Source organism: Lontra canadensis, unplaced genomic scaffold (genome assembly GCF_010015895.1).
Source record: "Lontra canadensis isolate GAN:19392208 unplaced genomic scaffold, GSC_riverotter_1.0 scaffold141, whole genome shotgun sequence".
Taxonomy (NCBI): domain Eukaryota; kingdom Metazoa; phylum Chordata; class Mammalia; order Carnivora; family Mustelidae; genus Lontra; species Lontra canadensis.
In genome coordinates, this window is record NW_022631135.1 from 285,558 (window position 1) to 303,454 (window position 17,897).

The window sequence follows — 17,897 nt, forward strand, 5'->3', positions numbered from 1 at the left end:
GGCAATACATAATCAGTAATAATCCATAACCAAATTAGTGTCTCAGTAAAGAGTAAAGTATCTGGAAATAGAGTTTTATAGCCTTGTTTATATAATTTATAACAGAATGCTTTTATTTTATTCATTTCCAGTATAGTTAATATACAGTGTTATATTAGTTTCAGGTATACAATGCAGTGATTCAGCAATTACTCACATTACTCAGGGGTCATCAAGAAAAGTGTATCCCTGGGGCTCCTGGGTGGCTCAGTGGGTTAAAGCCTCTGCCTTCGGCTTAGGTCATGATCTCAGGGTCTTGGGATCGAGCCCCGCATCGGGCTCTCTGCTCAACAGGGAGCCTGCTTCCCTTCCTGTCTCTCTGCCTGCCTCTCTGCCTATTTGTGATCTCTCTCTGTCAAATAAATAAATAAAATCTTAAAAAAAAAAAAAAAAGATGGGAGTTGAGGGAAATTGGAAGGGGAGGTGAACCATGAGAGACTATGAACTCTGAAAAACAATCTGAGGGTTTTGAAGGGGTGGGGGTGGGAGGTTGGGGGAACCAGGTGGTGGGTATTAGAGAGGGCACGGATTGAATGGAGCACTGGGTGTGGTGCAAAAACAATGAACTGTTACGCTGAAAAGAAATAATAAAAAATAAATAAAATTAAATTAAAAAAAAGAAAAGTGTATCCCTAATCCCCTTCACCTGGTTCCCCCATTCCTCCCACCCACCTCCTCTCTGGTAACCATAAGTTTGTGCTCTATAGCTAAGAGTCTGTTTTTTGGTTTCTTTCCCCCCTCTTTTTTTTCCTTAAATTCCACATATGAGTGAAATGTGGCATTTGTCTCTCTCAAATTTGACTTATTTTGCTTAGTATTACACTCTTTAGCTCTATCCATATTGTTGCAAATGCTTTTTATAGCTTAATAATATTCCATTATATATATTTACCATATCTTTATCCATTCATCAATTGTTGGACACTTGGCCTGCTTCCATAATTTGACTATTGTGAATAATGCTGTGATAAACATAAGTGTGCCTGTATTCTTCTGAATTAGTGTTTTTGTATTCTTTGGGTAAATACCCAAGAGTGATTTACTGGATCATATGATATTTCTGTTTTTAATTTTTTTTTAAAGACGTTATTTATGTGTTAGAGAGATCACAAGTAGACAGAGAGGCAGGCAGAGAGAGGGGGGAAGCAGCCTCCCTGCTGAGCAGAGAGCCCTATGCGGGGCTCGATCCCAGGACCCTGAGATCATGACCTGAACCGAAGGCAGAGGCTTAGCCCACTGAGCCACAGGCACCCCTGATTTTAATTTTTTGAGGAATTTCCATATTGTTTTCCACAGTGGCTACACCAGTGTATATTCCCACAACAGAATGTATTTTAAGGAATTATATATTAAAATATATTTTATGAAATTATGTCATTGTAAGATATGTACCAGTTGCTGTATGGACTTAGCATTGACGTAGCAGTATTTGTTTTGTTTTCAGATTTCTAAAATAATGACATACACATATACACATAACCCTAATACATAGATTAAGAGAAATACTGGTGTGGGGAAGGGTGGTAGGAGGTAACAAGTGAATAAAAGAAGAGAAAGGTAGAAATCTTTAACTATAAATTTAAAGGTATATTTCACTGAAATAATTCTGAGAAAAATCCACATTAAAAATTGGGGCTCAGGGCACCTGCACGGCTCAGTGGGTTAAGCCTCTGCCTTTGGCTCAGGTCATGATCTCAGGGTCCTGGGATCAAGCCCCACATTGGGCTCTCTGCTCAGCAGAGAGCCTGCTTCCTGCCCCCCACCCCTTCTTTGCCTGCCTCTCTGCCTACTTGTGATCGCTCTCTGTCAAATAAATATAAAATCTTTAAAAAAAAAATGGGGGCTCTATCAACTCACTTTGATACTGTTCAGGGCTACTAATTTGAAAGTTGGTTTGTAAAGAGGTGACTATATGTTGATCTCATTCACTTAGAGCATTTTTTAGAAAGATCTTTGTTTTTCACTAGTCATAAGACTTTTTTACTCACCAGAAACTCTAGCCACTGCGTTACCTTTCTGGCTTTTAGTTTTCCATTCAGAGGAGTGTGTTGAGATTTCCTGATCTTTTAGGATAGACTCAGTGGATCTGGTTAATAGAGCAAGACTGGACTCCTTGGCATCCTTTAGACCAACATTTTCCAAACTGTGTTCTGCAGAACACTAGCGTTCCACATGATGTTAATGGACTGTCCACTAAAGCACTATTTTATGGTTAAATATTTTTAGGAAATGCTAGGTTAAATAATTTGAAACTTGTTTGTTAATGGTATAACTTGACAGTCTTTAATACACTAATGATGCATTAACTATCTCAATCATTTAGCCCTGATTTTTTTTAAGCTTCATTACACCCTTTAACTTTGAGAACTCCAATAAGAAATATTCTACAACTTTTTTAAAACAGATTTTAATTGTCATGTGTCTTTAGGTGCCTATACATTTATTTTATAATCCTGTTATAACTACTCCATTGTAACTGTAGCCTCCTCTGCCTTATATTGTATTTTCCTGGCAAAATCCCAACCCTGGTTGAACTAACTTTGTGCCCACTTTATGCCTGCACCTGAGTGGTTGAATGTAGCTAGAGAAAGGCACAACGTGCTCACTCGTCTAACGTCACATTCATGACTGCTAACCTCAGGTGGGCATTAATGCCTTCCCATAATCCTGCTCAACAGATTCCCATCTGTGATTCCAGATCACTAAAGTCCACTCCATTGTTTCCCTCAAACCTCTCTCACTTCCTTCCCTACCCTCCCTCAACTGATAACCTTGTTTCCTGGTCCAGTGAGAAAAAAGACCCCCAACAGAGATGTCCACGTGCTCGCACTGTCTTGTCTGGTGGGTATATTCTCTGCCCATACACCAAACCCTCTCTGTGACTGTGGGTGTGGTGCCTGTCTGTGCCTTAGGAGCCCACTCTCATGCCAGAGATTCCATTCCCTCTCACTGAGTCATTTCTCTCTTCTGCATCAATAGGTCATCCCTCTCTGCTAAATTATTCTTATCAGTATCCAAATAGGAGAAGGGATTTGGGGGGTTTTGATACCCCTGGTAGACCTACCACCTAGAACACTACCCTGATGATGGTCGTTGCTCAGCATATAGTTCTTGAATAAATGAAGTAATACTTCCCATCTTTTGTAAAGAGTTTTATTTTAAAGCAATTCTAAACATTTTAAAGCAATTCTAAACTTAAAAAATAGTACAGAGGAGGGCACTTGGCTGGCTCAGTCAGTAGAGAGTGCAACTCTTGATCTCAGAGTTGTGACTTTGAGCCCCCTATTGGGGGATAGAGTTTACTTAAAAAAAAAAAAAAAAGTACAGAATATTTCCATATATGCCTCACGCAGCTTTCCCCTCTGGATTTCCCAACTTAAGAAAAACAAAAACAAAAGCAGTAAGATTCCTTTTGCTCTTGGTTTCCTTTTAAAACAGCTCCTAAAACATGTCGACTCCATCTGTCATCCATCCATTTTACTCTTAAACCCACTCTATTCCAGGGGTGCCTGGGTGGTGTGGATGGTTGAGCATCTGACTTCTTGGTTTGGGCTCAGGTCATGCTCTCAGAGTCGTGGGATCGAGCCCAGGCTCTGTGCTCAGTGCAGTCTGCTCGAGTATCTCTCTCCCTCCCTCACCCTGTGCTCCTCCCCATCCCCCCACCTAAAATAGATAAATACTTTTTTAAAAACCAACCCTCCCTATTCCAGTTTCTGTCCTTTCTTATCCCCAATTCCACCAGAACACCCTTGTCAAGAATTCTAAAGACCTTTTCATTGATAAATCCAGTGATCAATTCTGGTTTCTTCTCTTCTTTGACTTTGACTCAGCATTGACTTCTTTCTTCTTTCTTCCCTTCACTTATTTTCTAGACATTTCTCATGAACCTTTTTGCCTCCTACCTTTTCTGTTTTCTCTCTATATTCATTCACCGGATGGCTTCGTCTCTCTTCATGACTTTAAATATCATCCAAAATGCTGATGACGCACTCCCACATTTGTGTTTTTACCCTTGATCTTGTCTTTGAACTCCAGATTTTTGTGCTCATTATCTCTTTGACTTCTTAACCTATTTGTCAAACATACGTTGGTAACAAAACTCTTCACCATTCGTAATGCCAGACTGTGTCTGCTGTCTTCCCTTCTCAGGAAATGGTCCTGCATTCTTCCTGTGGCCCATGCCCGAGACCTTGGAATGTTCTTGACTTCTTCACATCACTCACATTCTGTATCAAATGTACCAGCATATTCTGTTGGTTTTTTTCTTTAAAGTATAGACCTAAAAACATGATCACTTCTTATTATCTTTACCAGTAGCACTTTGGTCCAGGTCACCATCATCAACTCTGGAAAAGGCCTTCTAAGAGCCTCATCTCATTTCGGATGTGCTCAATTGTCTGCCAACCAGTCAGAATAATTACTTCAAAACATATATTAGATTATGCCACTCTTCTGCCTAAAACCCCGTGCATGATATTTTAGTAAACATCATTTTACTCTGAGTAAAATCCCAAGACCTTATCATGCCTAAAGACCCTTCCTGATATTATTTCCTGTTCTCTGCTTTCCTCAGTCTATTCCTGACATAGCCGTGAGACTCCCAATTCATAGCCTTGATACTTGCTATTCCTTCTGCCTGAAATGGCTTTTTTCTTACGCATTTGAGTGGCACAGTTCTCTTTCTTCACTTTCTTTAGGTGTCACCTTATTTGAGAAGCCCATTTGACTTTACTGTATAAAGGGTTTTTCCATTTTTGCTCTCTGCCTCTTTCTTCCACTTCCTGTCCACATAGTGTTCTGCCTCCAGAGTACGTATTTTGTTAGTTTATTTCTTGTCTCTTCCCGGTATACTGAAGATCCTGCAGAGGCAGGAACTTTGTACATGTTTTATGTGCTACTGTATCCTCTGTGTCTGTGCTAGTGTCTGATACATTGTAAGCGCTCAGTGTTTAAAATGAATGAGCGAGCAAATGAATGTTGCCTGTTAAGTTCAGGAGTACATAGAACAGGTTTGATCAGGAGCAAGGACTCAGAGGCCACATAATGCATGCTGCTGAAGAGTCTTATGAAAATACGGGCTTGACTGAAGGAAAGATGGCAGAGGGGAGAAGAGAGAGGATAGGAAGGGGCTACCCCATCTTAATGCCTCGTCTCTGCCGTTGTGACAGATGATAGAAATAGTACGCTTGCTTTTTGAGGGTGATCAAGCTTCCTGCTTTTCGCATGTTTGCCCTTCCAGATGCTGAATAATTTTAGCTTGCTTGTGTATATGATTACTTATGTACACATTTACTTGTGTCTGAGAATTTGTCCTGGTAATTACAGTTTTGTGGTTTATATAACTACAGGTGTGAAGCGTCCAGTCCGCACATTCATCCAGTTGGTTGGTGTAAAGAACATAGAAGAACACTTATTACTCCACCAGGTTTGTATTTATTATGTGTCTGCTATTGTTTAAAAGATTTTATCTACCTCTCTCTCAGAGAGAGATCAGAAGCAGGGGGAGGAGCAGGCTTCCCCTCCCAGCAGGAAGCCTGATGCGGGGCTCGATCCCAGGACCCTGGGATCATGACCTGAGCCAAAGGCAGACGCTTAACCGACTGAGCCACCCAGGTGCCCCTTATGTGTCTAATATTATTTTTCATATACATCAGGAGTCTGCAAACTTTTTCCGTAAAGGGCCAGATAGAACATATTTATGGCTTTGTAGGCCATATGATCTCTGTCACAACTACTTGATTCAGTTTTGCAGCCCTAAATGATGTAGAAACGAATGAACGTAGTTATGTTTGAGTAAAACTTTATTTGCAAAGAACAGGCAGCTGGCCTGCAAGCGGCAGTTTGCTGACCTCCAGTACTTCTAGAAGTATATACATTGCTTTAGTCCATAACAGAGTATTCTTCTTTGGAAAATAAGTTTTGTTTTTTTTTTTAATTTTTTAAAAAAGTTTATTTATTAGAGAGAGAGCACATACGTACACATGATCTGGGGGGAGGAACACAGGGAGAGGGAGAAGCAGACTCCCTGCTGAGCAGGGACCGTGTGGGGCTCAGCCCCAGGGCCCTGAGATCACGACCAGAACCGAAGGCAGACACTTAACCCACTGAGCCACTCAGGCACCCCAACTTACTCTTTTAAAAAGATCTTTTATTTCTCAAGTTGAAATTCATTTCTAGACCTTGCATTAATATACATTGAAATATATCGTCTAACCACAGAAGTGACTTGTCTAAAGCTTTAACGAACATAGAGAAATGGGCATAGGGGACAGCACTGTGGATGGAGCCTTGACCCAAATGTGAGTCAGTTCTGACAAACGCACAGTGCTCACATTTAAGTGAGAACTTTAGGCTTCAGTTTTTTGTTTTTTTTTTTTTAATAACCTGGCTCAGAACTCACATACTCACTTTTACTTTTTCTATTGGGTTGTTGTTTCCAAAATCGATTTTGCACCTTTTTGCTGGTAGTACCTCTTCTCTGTTCTCTGTGCTATACAAATACTTCAGCGTCTGTTTCCAGCCCTGTGGCCCCCTCTCCGCTTCCTCACGCCCTCTTTGAGAGGGAATGGTGTACTGCTGACAAATGGGCTCTCTGTCCTTGGTCACGTTGAGTTTTTTTTCATGTGCATAATCAAGACAGCAGGTTTCCAAGCATATGCCTTTCGAAGGAGCCACCTGGGTGAAAAGACAGGGGTATCAGCTGGTGGAAAGTGTCACTGCACTGTGTGTGGTTACTTATGGGTACTTGTGTGAGCGATGACAACTCCCGTTGTCACAGGCAAAGGATAGCTTCTTAGTTTGCTTAGAGCTGATTTGTGGATGTTGATGGCAGCAAAGACTCAGCTTGGAGCTTCCAGTACTTGTCTCATTCCGTTCTAACAGCTGATTGCAGGTGGGGGCTTGTCTCCAGTTCCTCGGTACCATGTCTTAGTCTCTGATCATTTACTCACCCAGGGGACCACTTCTGTCATCCCAGGGATGGCTGAGATAAGTCCCTTCTGCTTTCTGACTTTTCTTCTGTGTGAAGGGACAAAAGCCCCATCCTTTACTGATTTATAGAGCTGTCTTGAAGATGAAAGGGCATTAGCATAAACAGTGAAGTGTTAAAGCAAGATATTAACAGTTTCACGGCTCAACTGTCCGGCTGCCCGGAAGACTTTCCCTGGACGGCTCTCCTGTGTCCCACGGCTTACGTAGTATTAGGAGCCGGTGGATGCTGATCGCATAGTTACCTGTGTGCCGCTGTTAGCGTCTGAGATGCTAGGAGGATTCTTTTAGATTACCCAATTTAGTCTTGATCCATTTTTTTTCTTTCTTCCCCACCTTTTTGGTCATAATCAGAGATCTGATAAACAGAGAACCAGTGAACAGCAGGTTCCTGGTTATGTCTTCACAGCACTGGCTTAAGTACTGTGGGAAGGGCTGGTGTCAGGCATTGTTGTTGACTTACAATGGGAGGCAGATAACCAAGTCATCTGTCTCCTTCTGTGGACTTTTGTAACTTAGTGGAAGAGAAAAGCCATAGCTTTTTGACAAATTTTAAAAATCTGAACTTCATGTTCAAAAGTACCAAACGCTGACAACAAAGATACGCTTTCTCCAGTCCTCTTTCCTCCCAGGGCAGCTTCCTGGTTGCATCTCTGATGTCCTGTGTGAAGATTCCAGTCACTCCCCAGAGGCAGCTGCCCCTTCTGCCACCCTTGCCACATCCTTGATCAGTCCTCTCAGCTGCCCTGCTAGACGCCCCATGTTCATGTTTTCTTTGAAATATGTAGCATGTCTACTGTTCTTTTTCCAAAATTAAAGTCTTGGTGACTTTTAAAATGATTTTCTTTTGAATTATCCAGTTGTACATTAATACATGCTTGTTCTGAAAACTTTAGAGTGAAAATAGAGGTAATGGCTGTTCGCTCTCCTAATGGTTTAAGAGTTTGTCCCTCTCTCTCTCCAGAAGAATCTTTTTGCCTCTCTGTATACAGATTTCTATGCATGTGCAGTCAGCTTTAATATTGCTTAAATTTTGCAAGATATGGTCCTTAAAATATGTTGTAAAATATTTGTATTCATAGAGATATGGTTGCATCATACTTACTCTTAAACCTTTATTTTGAAACAACTTCAGAGGTACAGAAGAGGGACAAAAATAGTAGAAATCATCTATGCCCTTGACCCAAAGACCCATTCAAGTTCGTCAATCTTATCAGTGCTATCATTTGTTCTAAAAGGATCAGACATTGCACTGATTACATCAGTGTGTTACATCCCTCTACTCTCCTTCAGTTAGGTTTTCCTTGACTTTCATGTCAGTGTGTTTAAGGATTACAGATTAGTCATTTTGTTGTTGTGTTTTAAAGATTTTATTTATTTATTTATTTGAGCAACAGAGTGAGTGTATGAGCCAGAGGAGAGGTAGAGGGACAGATGGACTCCCCACTGAGCATGGAGCCTGATGTGGGGCTCTGATTCCAGGACCCTGAGTTGATGACCTGAGCCGAAGTCAGACACTTAACTGACTGAGCCATCCAGGAGCCCCACAGATTAGTCATTTTGTAGGATGCCACTTAATTTGGATATGCTTAGCATTTCCACTTTATTAGATCCGGGTTATATATTTGGGCAGGAATATCACAGAAACAGTGCTGTGCGCTCACTGTATCCTCTCAGGTAGCATATGAAGTCAGTTAGTCTCATTCCTTGATTTTTTAACATTAATTGATCAAGGTGATGTTTGCCAGGGGCATTTGGGTGGCTCAGTCGGTTAAGCATCCAACTCTTGATTTGGCTCAGGTCATGATCTCAGGGTCCTGGGATTGAGCCCTGTGTTGGTCTCCCTGCTCTATTCAGAGTCTACTTGAGGATTCTCTCTCCCTTTCCCTCTACCCCTCCCCCTGCTTGTGTGTACTTGTACACTCTCTCTAAAATAAATTTTTAAAAAATCTTAAAAAAAAAAAAAGATGGTGTTTGCCAGGCTTCTTCACTAACATAATTTTTTTCCCTCTCTAATTAGTAAGTATTTTGTGGAGAGATAATTTGAGATTGTATAAATATCCTGTACTTCATCCTGGCATCACTCACTAGTTTTAACATCTGTTGATATTTCTAGTATGAATTATTATTCTGACAGCTGCTAAATGCTAATTTTCTATTCCTTGTACATAATTAGCTAATATTCTTCTATAAAGAATAACTTTTTCATCTTTGCATTTATTCATTCAGTTTATTTATCTCTGTATGGACTCATACATTACTATTTTTATCAATGAGTTATAATCTCTAACCAGTATTATTTACTTCCATGTCCAGATTTCTCACATTTGGCCATGGGAGTCCCTTTAAGCTGTTACTATGTCCTTTGACATGTTCTAATCATTTTTTGAGAACTTCCTACTTTCTGGTATAGCTAGGCTTATTCTGTACTTTCCCTGATTCAAACTAAAATCTAAACAAGTAGGTGTGCTCGTTGCTGCTGGGATGATACTACTTCTGTCCTCTCAGATGACATAGTTAGGAAATACACTCCTGTAAGAATATTTTTCAAAAATTCTGTATATTTATGTGTCTATTTAGACATTGAAAACAATGAATTTATATCCTTAGCTCCAGTTCATATCCAAGACCCCTAAGTTTATTCTAGTTTCCTACTTTCTCTATTTATACCTCTTTTTTTCAGTCAGTAAGAAGTGTGCCTTCTTTTACCTCAGTATATTCACCTATTTTTTCAGTCCTCTTTATGTAGCCACTGTTAATTCCTGCTCATGCCTGCCTAATGGATTTTGGATTCTGGAGGAAACAAAAGGAGGCAAGAGAAAGAGGAATAGTTATTGCTAGATATTCTCTGAGCACTGTTCCATGACCTGGGCACTTGGGTGGCTCAGTTGGTTGGGCTTCCCGATCCCTGGTTTTACTCAACGTTGTAAGATGGAGCCCTCCCCGCCCTGCTCGGGCTCTGAGCTCAGGACGTAGTCTGCTTGGGATTCTCTCTCCTATTCCCTTTCCCTCCCTCACTGCGTCTCTCCCCATTCACACTCTCTCTAAAAATAAAATAAATCTAAAAAAAAAAATACCCTATCTATGACTTGACTTTTGTTTGTTTGACCTAATAATATGATGATATATCTGGAATATGTCACATATTAGTATATGTAAATCTGCCTCATTCTTTTTAATAAGTACTTTCTATTCCCTATGTATTATATATATGACACATAACAAACAACCGTGCATTGTCTGTGTGTACATGAGATTTTCCTAGATTAGTAGAATTGGACAGTAAAGGGTACTTTTGTTTGTGTGTATCTGTATATAGGATTTACCTGAGAATATAAATTATATGTATACGTATATCTTAAATTTTCATTTAAAAGGTAATAGAGGATTCTTGATCAAGATGAAAGTAATATAGTTATTAAACAGTTCTGAGTGTATTATTCAGTTTAAAGTTATTATGTGGAATAGGAAAATAACTTCTTAGGTTATAGTAATAATGTATCCTCATTTTACAGGTCAGTTTGTGGTTCTCACTATCATTTTGGTGAAACCTGACAGGATTTACTTTTTTCTTTCTTAGGTTATCCAAATGTGAAACATTTTTCTTGGGATAAATACTTAGAAGAAACCAATTCTTTACCTGCTCCTGCAAGAGCTTTCAAAGTGGTGAGTTAATCTGTTTTACACTATTTGATTAATTTGTGTTGGCAATGGTGTACATTCATTGAAATTCAAGAACAGAAAGAGAGAGTACAAGTGAACCAGAATAGGAAAGGGAGGGAAACAAAAGACCACAGAAGATGTTTTTGACTTCTTAAAATTTTGAAAGTCAAAGTTGTTACTGGAGTTTTTATTGTTCGCATCCAGAAAATACTTTCATTTTGGACCTGTCTCCTTGGAAAATAATTCTGCTTGAATTGGTATGGAATGAATTGTTGTGCTCTTATGGCAAACTTCTATTTTTCCAGGTAGATGTTCTGAAAAACCAAAACAAGATAGGATATTTTCTAATGAAAATTGTATTTAGCGATTCCTTTAGATTTGTTTATGGCAAGCTGAGATGCTGTTTTTCATTTTATTGCTATTAATCAGCATGTTTCATTATCAAAATACAAGGTCACCTGCTTTTTTTAATGGTATCTTTCTAACCGGAGTCATTGCATCTTACATATAACTTGGTAAGATTCAAAGTAAACCTCATTTCTTTGCAAGGGAAAAATAAGTAATGAAATGTATTTAAATTTTTTTTTTATCTCTAAAAACTTCTTTTATAATTTCTAGTTTTCTGTGAATTTAAAGAAAACTATATTAAATATTTAAAAAATATTTTAATGTAGCATAATTAGTCTGTCATAAGCATCACTTTTCTTTAAATGATTTTCTCACGTATAAATTGCTAGAGTTTTTAATGATAGAATTAATTAGAGGTATGGGCCCAAATATAGAAAAGAACATCCTAAATTTTTGAAAGAAAAATCATATTACATAAAGAAAAGCCATGTAAAACAGCATATCTGATAGTAAATTTAGGATTTAAAAATGAATAGAGTTATGACCTACTTAAGAATTTTTACCTGACTCTCTGACTTTAACTCAAGCTGTTACAAAGAAGAACTTGCATTGCACTTTGCTTTGAACTGGATAAAATTACATCAGTATCAGCCTGCATGTCTCCTGTCACAATGATACCAGAGAGAAAACTATGATTTATCTAGTTTGGCCTTCAGGTGCCTTGCATTGATTGGTTTTTATCCTTTACGTAATTTTCACACTTAATTTTCAGAGCCACTGTTTTGTTATACCCAATTTAAAGAACAGGGGCCTGAAGCTCAGAAAAGTTAAGCAATTTGCCTAACATAACAGTCACCTTGCCTTCTGCAGCTTGCCACTTTTTTCGAGGTTTGCAGGTTTCTGCTGAGGACTAACGTGTAGGTAGCTAAGGTCTAGGAGCAAAGGTCCTCCTTACTCATTTCTGTTTTTACAGGACGTATTCCATCTTGTATGTTTTGATGGCTAATTTTCCTTTTTTTAAAGACATCTGCTTTTTGGTCTGATCATTTCTAATCTCTGTGTCACTTCTCTGTCACTTTAAAGTTCTTCCCTCTTTTTCTGTAAATTATTTAAATGCTTGTTGATTTTTGCCAAGACGCCTTCTTCTCACTAATGAGAAAAACTTCTTGCCTTCCCTGTGGCTAATCAAATAACTGAAGCATTTTGGATTTTATCTTAAGATCTTTTGCTTTCTGTTTGCTCCTGTGGCTGGGTGCTCTGGCTGTTTCTGTTGCCTCAGGGTTTGGCCATGTGATTTGGGATTGTGTTTTTTGATAGGGAGGGAAAGGTCTAAAGCTATTGTAGGAACTTGCAGTTAGAAGGTTGATTCTGTAAATAGCTCATCTTACGCTGTCTTTGTGACGCGGAGCCCACCTTCTCTTCCTCTGAATCTTACAATGTAAACTTTTCTGTATGGCAGAAACCTCCACATGGATTTCAGAAGAAAATGAAGCTTGAAGTCATAGACAAAAGAAATCCCGTGTTTATTAGAGTAGCAACAGTTGCGGACACGGATGATCACCGAATAAAAGTGAGTGTACTCTGGTGGGGTTTTGTCTTTCGTTCTAAGATATCTTGGATGGAAACTTAGGCAGATATTTAACTCATGAGGTCCTGTAATTCATCAGACCGTGGGAATATGCAAATAAAACAGCTGCGCATCTTTGTCAATGTTTATCCAGTTTTTTCCTTTAATCAATGCAAGAATTTCTCATGTGTGACTGACAGTTACTATGTTGTATCTCCATTCTTTCTCCCAGCACACACTCGAAATATTAAAAGTCTGTCATAAAGCATAGAGTGATTTCTTCTGAATATGGCACCTCATTCTTCAATAGTATGCTCTTTTTTTTTTTTTTTCTGAAAACTTGCAGATTAATGTTTTCTGATGGGATTGTATTAGATGTAGACTTTTCAGAAGAAAAGTACAGAAGCACATCCTTTTAATATAGGATGCGGAAAGAGAAATAATCTTACAAAGAAGATCAGATTGTACCTTTCACAGGGTCAACGAATGTTCAGGAAGGTGGATCCAGTTTGTTCTGTTGGAGACTGGTAACGTCAAGGGTAGCCACAGATCCCAGTGAGGAGCCAGGAGTTCTCTTCAGCCAGAAACAAATGTCAAATGTCAGGTCCTTGACTGGCTGTATTCTTTAAGAAAAAACGCTTACAAAGTTAACTGTTTTCATGGGTGGGACTTAGAGACAAGTGGATTTCACCATTTGATAAGAAAGCAGAGAGCCAGCTTTTCACATGAAGATCCCCATTTTTGGCATCTGAGCCCTTCTCTGGAGCCTTCCAGTTTCTGCCAGTCTCCTCCCTGGTGGCTGCTGGGCGAGATAGAAGGACGGGGTTGGAATGTGCCGCTCTTGCTCAGTTCCTTACTTTCTGTCCCCCCCGTGGCCATGGGATGTTTGTTCTAGAATTCAGAGCCTTAGTGATTTTATTTCTCTACAAGGTAAGCCTCTACTCTCTGGCAGGGTTGTTGAAGGGGCAATTACCATGGTGCGGGGAGTTGGGGAGCACACTAAGGGAGTTCTCCTACCTGCTGCCACCAGATTGAGTCCTTCTTGGGTTCTGCCTGGTACATCCGTTTGCTCTGGTCCTGTTCTCAGGTGCCTAGGCTGCCCCCCACCCACTCTATCCTGTAGGTCAGCACTCCTTTGTTTGCCCTCCACTCACATAACTGGTTACTGTCACTTCTCAACTGACGGCCACTTTACTTCTCCATTTGTCCTCCTGGCTTTAGACCTTTGCAGATATAACTTTAATTTCAGAAGAGAGTGGAGATAAGCACCTGGGTCTATAATGTGCTTTACTGAGTTGCCTTTCACAAGAAGAGAAAATCCAACCTTTCTCTTTTTTTTTTTTTTTTTTTTTTGAAATTTTTGTCCTTTATTTATTCATGTATGTGTGTTTTTTTATATTACTTTATGAAATAAAATGTCTTTTATTACCTTGCTTTTATATGACAAATTTCCTTTGCTGAGAATTTTCTCCCAATCCTCTATTGTTTTGTTTTTTTTTAATTTTTTCCAGCATAATGGTATTCCTTGTTTTTGCACCATACCCAGTGCTCCATGCAATCCGTGCCCTCTCTAATACCCACGACCTGGTTCCCCCAACCTCCCCCCCACCCCCGCCGCTTCAAACCCCTCAGATTGTTTTTCAGAGTCCATAGTCTCTCATGGTTCTCCTCCCCTTCCAATTTCCCCCAACTCCCTTCTCCTCTCTAACTCCCCTTGTCCTCCATGCTATTTGTTATGCTCCACAACCTTTCTCTTTTTAAGAAATAGTGTGCTTTCTAAAATATTAACTGTCTTATTTTTGATTAGTTGTCAGTAAGGGGTATTAAGATTTTTTAAAGCTTCCAAATAATGCTTCTGGATAAAAATGTATCCAGTTTCCTAAACTGTAATTTTAGATATGTGTGAGTTAAGTGTTACTTACTGTATTTCGATCCATAATCGTCTTATTTTCTTCCTTCCTTCCTTTCTTTCTTTTTTTTTTTTTTTTTTTTTTAGAGAGCGAGAGAGGCTTAAGCAGGCTGCACGTCCAGCATAGAGCCCAGCTTGGGGCTTGATCTCACAACCTTGAGATCATGACCTGAGCCCAAATCTAGAATCATAATACACTTAACTGAGTGAGCTGCCCAGGTGCCCCTCATATTATTTTCTTTAGAATTTTTATTAAATTTAGAATTATTGCTGAGTTGCTTTCATATATAATTGTATTTCTAGTGGAACATTTGTTTTATAAATATTTTGTATGTCTCTTTTGGGTTTGTAAAAGTTTTAAGTATTTCATGTTACACATTTGTGTATCTTCCTTTCTTGTTCTTTGTTAGACTTTGGATTTCTTTTCAAAATAGTCACCAGCAAGAGTAAAACTATAACAACATTACTAAAGTGTCTGATATTTTGTTTGTTTAAAACCTCTTAATATGCCAGCAACTAAAGTGGTAGAATTTACAAGAGATGAAATAAAACTATACAGATGTTAATAAAAAGATTTCATCTGGGCTTCTAGAATGAGAATTTAGATTTGGGTTAGTATTAACTTTTGCATATATTATTTTTTATATACTTTCAGATAGCATTTTTAAGTATATTTGGTACTTATCAAAGAGAATTTTATTGTTACCTCTGTTCATAATATCTAAACTAAATTTTATCTCTGAAATTGTAACTTTAAACTACTAAAATTCTCCAGATTGTCTACCAGTCTAGTTTATAGGTGGTATTAGACTTATCTATGGTATCTAAAGTACATTAATCCTAGATAGATAACTTCTCATTGCCAAACTAAGTTTCAGTTTCATGGAAAACTATGACACATTGTGGTATCAACAGATATGCTAGATCTACCATAAACATTCTTAAAGACATATGTAAGGAAACTTTAAGAAAAACCCTTTTGTTTATTTATGATATCAAGACTTTCAGAGACTCTATTGGTGTACAGTAATGTACTAGTTAATATCCATGGGTCTCAATTCTGAGCGCACACCTCAGTTACTTAGACGTTGAGTAAACAACATAAGTATGCACAAAACCAAACCTGTGGTTTAACGATCTCCTAGGTAGGCTCAGTTGGTTTGTTTGTTTTTTCCCCCCTTTATCTCTTTCTCCTTTTCATCATTGAGAAAATTCTGATCTGTAGCGGGGGTGGATAACCATTTATTTGTTAGGATTGAGTTTGTTTGCTATAGGAAGATGCTTAAATTTTTAAAAAATTTAGTTTATTTACAACAAATGAGACATACATTATGTGAACATTGATTCCAGTGTCCAGGAAATGGAATTTAGGAATAGCAAGATCAGAATCCAGGGAAGTTTCATGTGTAATAAAATAGGGTAATCACTTGATTAGTTGAGAGTTAGGACACTTTAAACTTACTTTAACACTAAATTATGTGTGTTCATTTATTGGTAGCATTGATAGCATAAATTGGTATTTTTAGAAAATTATCATGAATGTCTTCTCACTGTTAATTGGGCATTGTTTTTGATCAGAGGAAAAGAAGGGGTTACTTTGACTTAGGTAATTTTATGTAAGTGCTGCTTTTATATTCAATGCATGTGAATGATGAGTAATTTTATTTGGATCCTTGAATTTTAGGCTTTGTAACTTCTCCTAATTAGCTGTGTGATCTCTTCTCTTCTTTAAGATAATACCTATGATTTCTTCCAGGTACGGGATTCTGTGGGCTTTGATTCTAGGATTGATTGATTTTCAGTTTGAGAAAGTGGATTCATTGTGAAGGACTTTATTTTGAACCTGTATATATGTACTTTAACAACTCTGTACTATTCTGTCATACAGATGTACCATAATTTAGCTAGCCAGTCCCCTAACGGTGGATACCCAGGTTGTTTTGTACTGTAAACCAAGAGTTGAGTTACTGAGATTACCAAGTCAAGGGTGATATATTTTAAGTGCTTGTTAATGCAAATAACATACCAGAAGTATTTGCTAATTAATACTCCTGTCAGCAGTCCAAGAGAAAGCTTTTTATTCTCATACCCACCAACTCTAGGAAATACCCAAGTGGCACATTTTTGACATGTTGAAAGAACTGCATCTTGTGATTTTAATTTGTAGTGTTTTGCTTATAAGTGAAATAGATTATCTTCTTATATGTTTACTAACTATACTTAGTTTCTTATTTATGAGTAATTTATATCTATTTTTCATCTTTCTATTGGGTTTTTAATCTTACTATGTTAACATATGATAACTATATACATTAAGGAACAGAGTACATTGTTACATATATAATGTATTTTGGAGGTTTCTCCTGGGCCTTCCTTTTTTTTTTTTTTTTTTTTTTTTGGTATTTTCCACTCATTACAGAATATTTGCCACTCTCAAGTTTTTAATGTTCATGTGGTCAATTGAACAGTCTATTCTTTCACGGCTTTTGAGTTTGGCATCTTGCTTACAAAGGTTATCCTACTCTGAGATTACAAACATGTTCACTCATGCATTGTTCTAGAACTTTTGTTGTTCAGCTTTTAATGTTTGCATTTTTCATCCATCTGGCCTCTGTTGTCTGGTTAGGAGTAAGGGATTCACAGACTTAAGGAGATGTAGCTGGCAAACTTGATGTAAAAGCAAAATATCTATAGCCTTTTGGCAAATCTTCCATCCTAAAAGATAAAGTATATGTAATAATTAAAAGCTACTTAGCTGATCCTTAGTGACCCTAGCTGGGGTACCAGGTGCTCTTCCACGTGGTGGCCAGTAACAGTGGCACCAACATAAAACCTTTTTGAGAGATACTGTAATTATTTATGAGAAAAAAAATGTTTTTTAGAAATGCAGTGGATGGAGAGATATTTTGTAAACTGGTTGTATTTCTAATAGGATGTTGAATTTGTTTAAAAAGCCTTTATAGCATACCTCTGGGAGAGTTGACATTTATATGAAAAGCCCTTGTGCCTCTCTACTACCCCCTCCCATTTCTCCGTCCCTGCCCTGATGTATTCATTATTCAAGGCATATTTACTGGGTGTTTGGCGTTGCTTATATGAAGACGTTATGTATTCAGGATGTTCTAGTGTTGGAAGATACATATGATAATATCTCTGTAGAAGTACTCCTGGCAAGACAATTCTTAATGGACAGATAATTTAAAAATAAGTCAAAAGTGCCTTTTTTTTTCTCATAGTGTAAACGAAGTAATTTAAATAATTGAAAAATGTATTTGGTATTAAATCTGCTGTATAATTTAGAAGAGAATGAAAATTGTTATGGTGGGTAGAACTTCTATTGTAGGGATTTTCGTGACCTGAACTGTACTGTTAATTTCTTTCTGT

General features: G+C 38.1%; 1 protein-coding gene across 7 annotated transcripts in view; it reads left to right on the plus strand.

The window, feature by feature from the left end:
- L3MBTL3 (L3MBTL histone methyl-lysine binding protein 3) overlaps window positions 1–17,897 on the plus strand; it is a 110,191-nt gene that overhangs the window by 51,650 nt on the left and 40,644 nt on the right. For all 7 annotated transcript variants that reach the window (XM_032843447.1, XM_032843453.1, XM_032843449.1 and 4 more), the window contains 3 exons: window positions 5,388–5,464; window positions 10,607–10,692; window positions 12,497–12,607. In XM_032843447.1, coding sequence (XP_032699338.1) covers window positions 5,388–5,464; window positions 10,607–10,692; window positions 12,497–12,607 — 274 coding nt within the window. The remainder of the gene's footprint in view (window positions 1–5,387; window positions 5,465–10,606; window positions 10,693–12,496; window positions 12,608–17,897) is intronic.